Source organism: Pocillopora verrucosa, chromosome 4 (assembly GCF_036669915.1).
Source record: "Pocillopora verrucosa isolate sample1 chromosome 4, ASM3666991v2, whole genome shotgun sequence".
NCBI lineage: Eukaryota > Metazoa > Cnidaria > Anthozoa > Scleractinia > Pocilloporidae > Pocillopora > Pocillopora verrucosa.
Genome location: NC_089315.1, coordinates 26,261,977 through 26,275,099, shown reverse-complemented (window position 1 = coordinate 26,275,099; position 13,123 = coordinate 26,261,977). Strand labels below are relative to the sequence as shown.

General features: G+C 38.0%; 1 protein-coding gene across 1 annotated transcript; it reads left to right on the top strand.

The window, feature by feature from the left end:
• Positions 1 to 418: 418 nt before the first annotated feature.
• LOC131778276 (latent-transforming growth factor beta-binding protein 2-like) lies at positions 419 to 9,987 on the top strand. The gene is made up of 10 exons (XM_066165418.1): positions 419 to 431; positions 1,615 to 1,697; positions 1,983 to 2,046; positions 3,529 to 3,707; positions 4,112 to 4,360; positions 5,093 to 5,341; positions 5,804 to 6,052; positions 6,498 to 8,644; positions 9,218 to 9,317; positions 9,677 to 9,987. The coding sequence occupies exons 1-8, from the start codon at positions 419 to 421 to the stop codon at positions 6,546 to 6,548; spliced, it is 1,137 nt and encodes a 378-aa protein (XP_066021515.1). The 3' UTR covers positions 6,549 to 8,644; positions 9,218 to 9,317; positions 9,677 to 9,987.
• The last annotated feature ends 3,136 nt before the right edge of the window (positions 9,988 to 13,123 follow it).

Here is a 13,123-nt window from a genome sequence, read left to right as displayed (position 1 = left end):
GTATCTTTATCTACCAAATATCAATGCTTCATTGGTGTTACTAAAAATATTAAATAGCTAAAAGTTAGGTTGGTCAATATTCTTTAAAATAAAAAAAATCAATAATAACAATAATTAATTAAAATAGAAACTTAAAAGCAATTCTAAGCACACTCAGTTTCATATAAAAACATGATTTAAAATATTATTGATGACAAGCATGTTGTACTGTCTTAAATACATCCAAATGTAAAAACTGTATGTCCTTTACATGTAACTCTATCTTCCAAATATCAATGCTTTGTTGGCTTTCCTAAAAATATTAAATAGCTAAAATTTAGGTTGGTAAATATTCTTTACTGCATGTTTTAGTATTAATTGTGAGAGATATCACCTCAAGGGGTTTGTTGGAGCTTGAATAAGTTTCCCTACTTTCACAATGACATGCTTTGGTGAGTTTCCAACGTAAGCTTTCATCTTTAAAGGAAAATCAATAGCCTTTCCCCGGCCATGAGCATCCGCATATATACCACCAATGATAGGGTAGAGACAACATGTAAAAATCTTTTAAGCTGAGCATGGTGTATTTAGAGTCCATTGATGTTATTCCTTTGAGTTAAAAAATATCAATAGACATCCTGCTTTATGTTGAATGAGCAAGTGTGCTGCACTTTGACAGCATTTGATTTTTAAATTCACTTGACTGCCAAATAAAAGCCATCAGATGCTGAAGCAATTTCACTTTCTGAGGATTGTGGAGGCTTATTACAAAGTCTAGAGGAGATTCAGAAAACAGATTTACTAGAACAAAAACAAATTTTTTAAAAAATTTTAAATATTGGAAGCCAACTAAAAAGCCTGTCTTGTTCTGAAGGCACTATATTTACTTCAACTTTTTAAGCTTTCTTTACATTTTAGTATAAACTGAAAAATCATGTTGTTGCGGTAATAATTCATCTCACCAGATAAGCTCTTTAGACAGATGGAGTGCAGGGTCCCAAGTACATGATGACATGGGCCATCCTTTCCACTTGATAAGGTACTCTTTCTCTTATGAGGAAATAAATAAGAAGTGGAACGGTCGAGTAAGTACTTCCATTGCCGCTTTTCCGTTTCGAAAGCAGTCTTTCCTTATCATTTACTTGATAATTATCTGTTGGAAAGAATTCGTAAAGCGCTTTATGATCATTCTGTTTTCATTTCTTGCTCTCTCCGTCCGCCATCTTGTTACATACTCTACAGCATGCGCAGCTTATAAACTGGTCAGATTTACCGCCGGCGCAAAATGTCCGTGGTTTCCGGTAGTGCCAGACGATTTTATAAGGTCTAACTAAGTAAAAGAAATTACTAAGCAAACAACTGACAGAAACGCGATATGAAAATCAGCATTTTGACAATTTGCTTTCTGCTCTTGTGCATTGAGATCAATTCGACTTTCTCGTGGAGGCGAAGACGAAGACGAAGAGCACCATGCAATCCGGTAAACTGTCGGGTTGGAAGCAGGAGTGTTTGGAGTCCTTGCTCCCATCCTTGTGGAACTAATGGCACGCAGACTCGCATGCGACAGAAAACTTTTTCCGCGAAGTGTGGTGGACAATGTCCATATCATTTGGTGGTGACACGATCGTGTAACAGGGGTAACTGCCATAACGGTGGCACCCCGAATAGTGGCGGATGTAGTTGCCGATTGGGATACGAAGGGACATGTTGCGAGAAGGGTGAGTCCTTCCTGAAAAATTTTGCGTATTCAGGCAGCGAAACTATGGACCAATGTCTCGGTGTGAGCATCTTGAAGAGGTTAGTTAAGACTATTCAAATTCATAATCAGCGGTACGATAATCGAAGAAATTTCCAGACTGCTGAGTCATGCTGACTTGCATACCGTAAAACTTTCCAGAACATCAAATCACGTCACATTTATTATGTAAAGTGAAAATGTTGTTCCATCACGTTTTCATTCATACATCTTTTTTTCATTGAAATTTGCCATCCTTTTTAAATAGGATCAAGAGTCAGTTGAAGTTTCCTGCCCGTGGAGAGGAACTTGCACTCGAAAGAGTTGTCAAGGTTGTTGTCTATGCAAAGCAGCAAATTATAAATGTAACGCAAACTTTTAGTGTCGCTGACATTCCTACAACGGAAGTAACTAAACGTCTGGCGGCTACCACGGTCTTAAAATAATTGAACGTCCGGCAGTCCGATATTTTTCCATATTTCTCTTCAAGATCCAAAATATTTATACGAAAATGTTCTACCTTGATTTACAATCTTCAAGCGCTTCCAGGAAGCCAAAAATTTCGCACTTGATGTTTTTCGCCAACCCCGTATACAGAGTACAACGTTATCCAAGCGCTTGACACTTCTAAAATTTTCAATGACACGACCGGACACGGTCCTCAAATAACTTCATATTTCTCTTTGAAATATACAAATTTTCCTTAAAAAATAGTCTACCTTCATTTACAATCCTCAAGCGCTTCAAGAGAATGAAAACATTCAAACTTTGTCCGTTTCGCCAACCCTGAACACAGACTACGAAGAGATTCAAGCGTGACACTTAGAAAATTTTCTTCGGACGCTACCAGAAACAGTCTTCGAATAACTAAACGTCCGGCAGTCTGATTTTTTCCATATTTCTCTTTTACAAACACCAATTCCTATTGAAAAATATTTTATCTTTATTTAGAATCCTCGACTGCTTCTAGAGAGTGCGAGAATTCGAACGTTGTCCTTTTCGCCGATCCCGTTGTACACAGTGTACGTAGACATCCACGCGTGACACTTAAAATAAATTTTTCTTCGGATTCAACCGAAAAAAATTCAAAATACTGTAAGGAAACTGTAAAATGAGAACGGCGAATGTATTTACCGTAAAACAGTTGACTATATATCCAGGATAGCTTTTGAGAACGACGATTTTAGAAGGTTTTCAGTAATCTGAGAATTCCGTGTTGCAGGAAATTGAGTTGTGGCGCACGTTGTCTCAAGGGTGAAAAAGCTAGTTGAATTCGAGACCAATGAGGAATGAAGTTATTAAATCGAAATTTGTTTCTATGTGTGAAATAAAAAAAACCAGAACACGCCATCAAAGTTGACTTTCTTTCCCAGCTCTCGAAAATAGACAAGTCGTTCTTAGTTTTTATTGAGGCGAAATAACTCCGTTATTGACCAAGATCGTTCAGTTAAGATGGCTAGATATCAGCCTTGGTTTATTTTTTGCGTCTTTATGTACCTTAACTTAGCGTCGGTCTATGAAAACGCAAGAAGAAGAAGAGAACTCGACTAATATCCAGTCATCTTGACCTCACGCTTGGTCAATAACGCATTTTTAATTTATGAAATGAAAACTGATGTTTTTAAATGATTCACAATGAAGTAGCTTTTTGACAATTCTAATATCGAGTGTGATAGCAAGTTGTAATGTTCAGCAATTTGATTATTTGATCATTATTACTGTCATTACTATTTCTTTACGAGATACAAGTAATTTGCAAATTTTCGCTCATGAATTGAAGATCTTCATATTTCCTTTTTACTGTCTTTCAACAGACGTTGATGAGTGCATCAACAATCCATGCCAACATAACTGCACCAACACACATGGCAGTTACACATGCAAATGCAATTCTTGCTACACCAAGCTGGGTACAAAATGTGACTTGAGGCAGTGTAAGATCAATAACCACTGTCACGCTTATGGTACAGTTAACCCTAGCAATCACTGTCAGGTATTTAACATTTCTATAACTGTATAACTTTTTATACGCATTGTTCATCGGATAGAGGGAGAGAAATGTAATTTATTAACGTAGGATAACATCTTGATAAATTCCAAAAGCTACAAGGAAAACTTATGACGTCCACAAGAGAAGATTAAATTTTTATTTTTTCATTAAAAGGTCAACACAGGTCAAGACTGCCAGACGTTACATAGTAAAGAATGCAGTTTCACTAACCACTCCTGAAAATGCCTATTCTCCCTAAAACTGTTACTGGGAAAATGTTACCCTCTCTATGTTGCGATTAAGTCCATGAACTATTCAGTGTTTCACTTGCTCGCTAAACAAAAGTAACCAACTTCTTCGTGATTCAACTGATTAATGTTACTGAATCGTGTTTTCTTGTTGGATAGGATTGTAATGACAGCGACAAGTTCGCTTGGACAAACAACAATACTTTACCATGCACCGACGGCAAAGCGTGCACTAAAAACGATCGCTGTTCTAATGGGGTTTGCTCCGGCACGCCTTTCTCGTGCCTCCCGTGCGAGGAGTGCCAGAATGACGTTTGCCGCGTGAAACCAGGATACTGCGTAATCAACGAAAGCGGTATACGGCAGTGTTTCAATCACGGTTCACTAAGACCAGGTCATCAATGCCAGGTAATATGGTTGGCAGCCTTGTATTTTTCATCAAATTAATATTGAACTTCCTGAGGGAATAACAATAAAGCCCTTTGGGCAGAGAGGAATAATATGCATAAATACTGAATCCTCTTGTGGAGACCAAATAAAGGGATGATACTATTGAGTATATCTAAGAGGGCGAATAGAGGAAGGCAAATTTTATCAATCAGAGTCACATCGAAGGTTGGTTTGAGTTTCAGGTTGTAATTTTTTTTAGATGAAACCATCAAAATGCTATTTCTCACAAACAAAAAAGAGATGTACGAATTTGCCATTAGGCACTCCACTGGAGTGGTCAAAACATTGAGATCTTTCATAAAAGAAAGACAAATTCTGAAAATAATTCTTAATATAATCAATGAATATAGGAGGTACATTCTTGGAGGAACTGTGGGCTGTGTCAGTATTGCAATATAATTTAGCTTTATCCACTGGGTTGATAATGTAAATTGGCCACCAAAAAGAGTTTATAAAGCTGACGTTTCGAGCGTTAGCCCTTCACTTTGACGAAAGCTAACGCTCGAAACGTCACCTTTAGAAACTCTTTCGTATAATTATAATCAGGATTATTATGAGTTGTTACCCTCTCTATGTTGCGATTAAGTCCATGAACTCCTCAGCGTTTCGCTAGCCCGCTAAACAAAAGTAACCAACTTCTTCGTGATTCAACTAATTAATGTTACTGAATCGTGTTTTGTTGTTGGATAGGATTGTAATGACAGCGACAAGTTCGCTTGGACAAACAACAATACTTTACCATGCACCGACGGCAAAGCGTGCACTAAAAACGATCGCTGTTCTAATGGGGTTTGCTCCGGCACGCCTTTCTCGTGCCTCCCGTGCGAGGAGTGCCAGAATGACGTTTGCCGCGTGAAACCAAGATTCTGCGTAATCAACGAAAGCGGTATACGGCAGTGTTTCAATCACGGTTCACTAAGACCAGGTCATCAATGCCAGGTAATATGGTTGGCAGCCTTGTATTTCTCATCAAATTAATGTTGAACTTCCTGAGGGAATAACAATAAAGCCCTTTGGGCAGAGAGGAAAAATATGCATAAATACTGAATCCTCTTGTGTTGACCAAATGAAGGGATGATACTATTGAGTATATCTAAGAGGGCGAATAGAGGAAGGCAAATTTTATTAGAGTCACATCGAAGGTTGGTTTGAGTTTCAGGTTGTAATTTTTTTTTAGATGAAACCATCAAAATGCTATTTCTCACAAACAAAGAAGAGATGTACGAATATGCCATTGGGCACACCACTGGAGTGGTCAAAACATTGAGATCTTTCATAAAAGAAAGACACACTCTGAAAATAATTCTTATTATAATCAATGAATATAGGAGGTACATTCTTGGAGGAACTGTGGGCTGTGTCAGTATTGCAATATAATCATGCTACTCTTGATCTTCTTAGGAATGTGACAGTAACCACAATGATAGATGGACCAACAACAATAACCTTAAGTGCAACGACACCAATCTGAAGACAAAAGACGACCGCTGTTTAAGTGGCACGTGCGTAGGAACGCTCTACAACTGCCTGTCCTGTGAAACACATGACGGCAGCGGCTGTCCAATTGAGCCTGGATATTGCATAATACAGCAGGTGGGCCAAAGAAAATGTTACGCAACGAATCACTACAAGCCAGGAAATCCTTGTCAGGTACGCCACCGTTCAGACTTAGACTTTTGTTTGTTTGTTTGTTTGTTTGTTTACGATCAATTGAGATGAATAATATTTTGATCAGGGAATATTATTTAAAAAAAGAAATGATCCGCAAAGGTGAGCTGCAATAAGAGAAATTGGAGAGAGAAAATTTGAAAAAAAAAGGCTTGGAAAGGACTTGAACTTGTCCACAAATATTATGGATACGATAGACCTTCGCGGGTGTCCTTCGCAAAAAAAAAAGGATTAACGCACTATTTGAAGTATGATCCCTCATAAACTATATATCAATGGAAATGTTATGAAAAAAAATTGGAATTGCTAATATTTTCCAATTTGTATCTCAATCTTAATGTGAATCAATCTGAGAAGATAATGCAGAGACCATTTGTTCTGCCTGGAAGGCTCAATCAAGCTCTTGGATTTAATATTCTGTTTACAGAGATGCGACATCAGTAAAAATTTAAGTACCTGGTCAGACAATGATGGGTAGCGTGCAACGATGGTGACCGCTGTACTCGAAATGATAATTGCAGTAATGGCCAGTGTAGAGGCACACTTTTCAGTTGTAACTCTATATGTCAGTACTGTAATGGGAACAGTTGTGGCCTAAAGACTGAGTGTGGATTTTCCAGCAGCAAATGCAAATGTAAAAGAATCGGTGAGACCTTTTGTTTAGCAAACGAAAATCATACATGTGAACCGCGGATTAAGAAATGAATATGAAAGAAATCTTTGCGGTAATGAACACTACTCAAGCAGCAGTGAAAAATAAGCCAGCCTTCAGGCTAGTTAGCTCGGTTGGTAAAGCACTGCACTGTAAGTAGTGTTCATTTCTGCGAAGATAGCTTTCATATTCATTTCTCATTACGCATTTCACATACATGATTTTCATATATCCACCAATCATTAATACTGAGCTTATTCTTTTTCTCATTCATTTAAGGTAATTATGTTTCTGTTGTAATACTAAAAGGGCCTATATATAAATTATAAGACAGCTTTTTAAAGGGAAAAACCAATCTTTAATTTCAGGCCAAGACTATGACCATCACGCTTTACATCCATCAAATCCAAATGTAATGTAAATCCAAATTCTGCAAGGTCTTATAATGGCTTCTGTAATCAATTAGAATGTCACTCATGCTGATAAAAGGTAATCTTTCTGCCTTCTGCGCGTGAATTCGGCCTCATACAACCAATCCTGAACGGTTTAATGGTTCAAGACAAACGGATTTACCCACTCTGTATACGCCATGATATCCCTTTCATTGGTATTACTATTTCATGGATGCGATTTTTTTTTCGCCTTAAAAGGTAATCTTTCTGCCCTCTGCACACGATTTCGTTTTCATACAAACAATATCGAACGATTAAATAGTTCTTGGCGAACAGATTTATCCACACTATATGCGCTATTAGATCCCATTCATTGGTATGACCATTTCATGGACGCAGTGTTTTCTTATCTTCGCCTTTAGCGATTTCACTGTTTATTACAAGACTAAACATTGTGGCAGTCTAACTTTATCACAATGTTTGGCTATTCAATTTTTGGCTCTAGAGTAATGAAATATATGATGTAAATGTCAAATATGAATGAATACACCCAATCTTATTTTATTCCGGCAGGAATGTTATAAAACTGGGGAATGAAGTCACTTTGGGAGACGTAAAAGCCAAAATAAACCATCTTATAACGTGTTGGAATGTTAATAGTTTGAAATTTTAAGATAAAATTTCAAATTTTTTTAGTAATTTCTCTACTCTTAGCATCTTATAAAGTTGAATTTGGAAAACATTTATAAGAATCTAGAGAGGGACCGGTAACTGCTGCACGATAAAGAGAATCTTTTCACTTTAATTTCATCATACCATTCACTTAACCTGCAAAGCTTACTCATGTTAAAAGTTACAATTATCATGATTTTGATATGATTTATAAACGTTTTTCCCTTTTTATAAGGTCTGAATCTACTGCTGCCCAAACTGTTAATAAGTTATTGATGTAAGCTGACTCAGTCGATTTAGTTGCCAAGCCGGACGAGGAAAACAAATTTAGAAATCTTCATGGCTAGCTTCATTTCTCTTGGGTCAAGAGATGCCAGGAAGGAAAGAAAATGGAAAACAAGGGCTTTTGAAAGTTTTTAGATAATTCAAAATCAGGATCAAACTTTTACCAAAATTTGAATTGTCCTATTTCAGTTAGGTCTCGGCGAGTCTTGCTAAGGTCAAGTTTATCTTCAAAATTAGTTACTTTACAAATTTTCAAAAGTCAGTGCCTGCCATGCAGTTTTTTTAATTTCAAATCATACCCTGTGTCTAAAAGCAATATGGAGATTTAAGGCTAACTCCTATTTTCGCGTTCTTGGGAGTTCTCATCCACAGGACTTTGATGCAATGATAACGTCTGACAGGCAATATGTACCTAGGACACCAATAACACGTCTAGTAAAGAACAAAGAGTACCAAAGCTTCCAACCTATCGTTTGGCCCGAAAAGTCCGTATCCTATGTAAGTCGCCGTATGGAAAATCGTGCTGGAGGAGGAATACTCTCGAATGACAATGATAGTTGTGCACCATAACAGGTAGAGAAAGATACATCGTAGAATTTTAAATTTGTTCGCCAGATCCTTATCTAGTCGATTGTAAAGCGACTCCCTAGCATGAATATCAATGCTCACTTAGAATTTTGATAAGGTTTAACCCGGCACTTTTAATCCCCACGGTATATAACGCTTTTCATTTAACTAATTTATTCGTTTTTTTTCTCGTTACCATGTTCCCAACAATAGCATTGCTTCATTTTCATGCAAAGAAAACTGACACAATCCAAAGTTCTATTTGCTTTGAAGAAAGGCTAACGCTCGAAACGTTAGCTTTAGAGACTCTCTTCATGGTGGCCAATTTACATCATCAACTCAGTTGATTATACCAATTTATCATTTTATACCCCTCGCTCAGGCAGCACCACGGTTTCTTATGGAACTTACCCCCCTCTATTCGAACAATTCTAGGTGTGTGGAAGTGATTATTGGAACAGTATTTAAGTCATGTGACAAACGCTCACTTTCGCTTTTCGGAAGTCTCTTATCACTTCAGGTAAATTTGGTGAAATGTCTGTAATGGTGAATCTTAGACGTATAATTTTTCATGAACAGCGTCATTCTTTGGTCGCAGAGCAACAACACTCCACAACATGGCTTAAATGATGCTGTGATCGAGCTCTACCCTTTAAAAATCTTGCTTAGTAAGTTTAAGGTATGAATACGGAATAAGCTAATATTTCACATAACATTTACTCAACCTCTGGATGCAATGTCAACAAGAATATTATGTGGGGATATCGACAAAGATATCTACAAATGTTCTCTTCCAATTTGATGAATTCACAGAAAAGGGTGATAAGAATCCTCTAAGAAGCAGAGAAAAAAAATGAATGGAGTTATCCCGAGTAGATTTGATCGCATTTTAAATATAACATTTTTTACTCAGAAGAAAAAGAAATAAAAATAAAATCCCTTACGATCACTCAATTATGGCGGTATTCTTTCTCCACTAAACCTTTTTAAAGAGGTATTTATGAATGACAAACAATAAAAATGTTTTGTTCACAACAGGAAATGTAAGATGCTTTTTCAGTCATCTGTCTCCTTCAAACCTTCCGAGGGAACTCTACGACTCAAGAGGAATTGCTTCGGTAGCTGACTTCCTTCCCCTTCCAGGGCTGTGACTTTGATACTTTCACAAAGCAGACAGCTAATCTCAACCACAATTTTGAGTGCGAGAATATTGGATAAATGAAAATTCGTTTATGAGCTTTTTTAATCTGATTTACACTGAAAAGAAGGCAGTGAATTTTGCTAAATGAGAAAATTAAAGCGATGGCACATGTAGAATAGTTTTTCTATAAAAGTTACTAGTTTAAATAGCTCAGCAGCAAAACGTTTTAACGAGACATTTTCTTAATTACTAGTTATTACCAGAGTAATAATATATTTGATACCAACAACTGATTTGATGAGAGACATTTAATAATGAAAAAAAGGCAAAGAGGTCACAAAATACAGAAACTTATCTGTAATAGGCTGATGAGAAACTAAATTTTGTTGGCTTCTTATGAATCAGATCTAATTTGGTTGACTTGTTGACTTGGTAAGACAGCTGTTCTTTGATTGGTGTATGTTTGATTAAAGTCTATATATGTTTAAAATAAAGAAGTATATAAATTACATGTTTGAAGGTGAAGTGATATATTAAACCAGTCCTCTAACCACTTCCAAAGCCCTTACCTTTTGTACGTATGTACATAACCACACCATAGCTTAAACTTTAAATAATGGGCCCTTTCGATGTATTAAATCCCAACATGGCTCCGCAGCTAGAGGGGAATAAATCAAAAGATATGACTTATCTATACCTCAACCACAATGGAGTTCCTTTGTTTTATTCCCCAAGCCTAGGGATCCTAGTTTGAATTTTAATACATCGACAAATTGCCCATTAGATGAAGTTGGACTTGAGGACCCCCCTCCCTCAGTAATTGGGGGAGGGGGTTCTAAATGACATTATTGCTTCGAAACGGGAGTCTTGAAAGAGGTTTGAATGTTAGCAACGCGCAGCATTTGCGATATTTAGTAGTCTTTCAAGTTTTTGGCCCTCTTAGGGTCAATTTCTTGAAGTACGTCTCCGGCCTTACTGTCGCATTCCTTTCCTAATTTTAAGCCTATGTGACGTTTTTTCTTTTGTTTTAGTCCACCTTTCCTGCCTGGCAATTGATTAATATTAAAGGGAGATATCCGCATTGGTCACCTCGGACAGGGATGGATTTGGCATCATAAACGGTCGATAAAGCCACAACATATAAGGTTTTTTTCCTTTATTGCCATAGTGGTGCAATAGGATGTGTCTTGAGAATAATGAGGTTTAAAAGGTGCTTAGTTGCAGACCACTACCCAAATTTCCTTTTCCCGAATCCCCCTTCCCGGAGCACGTCTCCTCTACTAACTCAGTCCAAAAACCCTATATTTATAAATTCGACTGGCAGATCCTCACACATGTCTAAGATACCACAGAGGTTTTTCCTTGTGGAGCAGAGGTCCAATCTCAGCACTGCTTAGCCCGGCGGCTGGAGTACTAATCTCTGCGACACACTGTCGCGTTCGGTGTTTTTCACGAAGATTGGAGATTAGTTTTTTAAACGCGTTTGAGTGGCTTTAAGGGGGGCGAATGAGTGCATCGATGAATGCCCGGCTAGAATAACGTGACTATTTTTTAAAAAACGATTTTGTATGGTCGAGGGCTTACAGAATTACAAGAAAAGCAATCGTTTATTTTCTCAAAGGCACCTTAATGTTTGAAACGATGCTCTTTCCTTTTATTGGTAAATGGGTAGAAAGCATTATAAATATTGGAGCACAAGTAGAAGTTCATATATTTTGGCTCAAGCTCCCTTTTCTTCTTGAAGGGTGGGGGGCACCTTTAGGTTCAGTACAAAATCTAAGAATGCAAGGCTCTTAACAAGTCTATAAACAAGCCTCTATTCAAAGCTTTTACCATGAACCCTAATGCAAAAACAGGTGTTTTCATGTGTCGTTTCTGATTAACATTTCTGCTCACCGTCTTAGTCTTGTCTCTGTGCATGACACACAAGAATCAACCAGTCAGAAGACCAGTCACCGTGAACACCCGAGATCTCTGCGAAATTGCCCCGAGGTATGATATTGCGTGGTCCAAGCTGTCGCCATGAAACAGTGTTTTATCTGTTTTTTATCTGCTGTGAATCATTCTCAGTGACTCTGTTTGACGCCTCGCTGCTCTTAGACGCCTCCCCCCCCAACCCCCCCTTCATGCTTCTGTCGGTGAAACAGCGCAACACATTCATGGAAAGGCCTCATCTTTTTTCCCTCTCTACCGATCGTGGACTAGTTTATCTTCTCAGTATCATTAAACAAGACGGTTCTTTGTTCAGAGTACGAGATATCTTCACATGCGCTTCCTCTGATGCCCGAAGCGCATGGAACGATAGTGTTTAGTCCTAGCCAAGATCGTAACGGTCGGTTTGCTAAATCTCTTTGTTGACATTTTAATATCTGGCCTCTTGCCTTTAAAACCTCGCCATTTTTCTGCTCTATGATGACCATTGGAAGGTCTAAAAAATGCTTTAGTGGCGCAGTTGACTCTTTCTACCTTTCCCGTCTTTCACATGAATGTGCGCGATTGTGTTGAGACTGTCACCCTGTGGTTCTACCTGTTCCTGGGTACCGTCCGCAAATATTTGATAATCTTGGTTCGTCCAGGAGCGATGGAAATGAGGCGTGTGTAGGGTTGGCTGACATCACACTATGCTTTGTATCGAAAAATTCCCAGAATCAGCGTGTTCTTGTACTTCATAGATGGTGGATCTTTGCACGTCTTTTAGATTAAGCTTAATTGCGCCTGCAATGTCTGTGACCAGACAATGAGTAAGAGGAGTGAGAAATCGCCATGCAGCTGGGCCGAATCAACCAAATCCCCTACTTGTTAAACTGAGTTCTTGTATAATGGGGCGGTGAGCTGAGAATTGTACAGTGGAATTATAAACAGCAATACATTTTCGAATGCATTATGAAAACGTCTCATAATCAGCTGAACACTACTACCGGTTTGCCAATCAATAGGTCTCCAAAGTAACAAAAGCAAAAAAACTTCATGTGACACGTTGGCAATGTACAACGCTTTTAGAGGCGGGGCTCCCGCACGTCGAGCTTGATGAGAGATACGGAAAGTGCTGGGTCTAAATCCACTAGAGAGGTCCATATATAAATTTTCTAGGTCATTAGAGTGTCACCTAAGAGGAAGAATATTGCGTTCCTGTGAAGAGCCACCAAAGTAATAATGTTAGGGCAATAAGTCATTATGGAAATGTGTGACCGTTTTTAGTAAGTGCAGAAACATGGCGAAAATGACTGATTTAAATTTCACTATTACAATTTGAGGTCCTTCACCTGTCTAGTCATACATGCATGGTACACAATTATTAACTCAGAAAACACGAGGTTAGAACTATTATATTCTCCAACACAAAT

Bases quoted from the DNA above. Each gene is read 5' to 3' on its own strand.
- LOC131778276 (XM_066165418.1), top strand. The intron at 1,698-1,982 runs GTGAGTCCTTCC...CTTTTTAAATAG, and splicing joins AGGGACATGTTGCGAGAAGG to GATCAAGAGTCAGTTGAAGT. The intron at 2,047-3,528 runs GTTGTTGTCTAT...GTCTTTCAACAG, and splicing joins CACTCGAAAGAGTTGTCAAG to ACGTTGATGAGTGCATCAAC.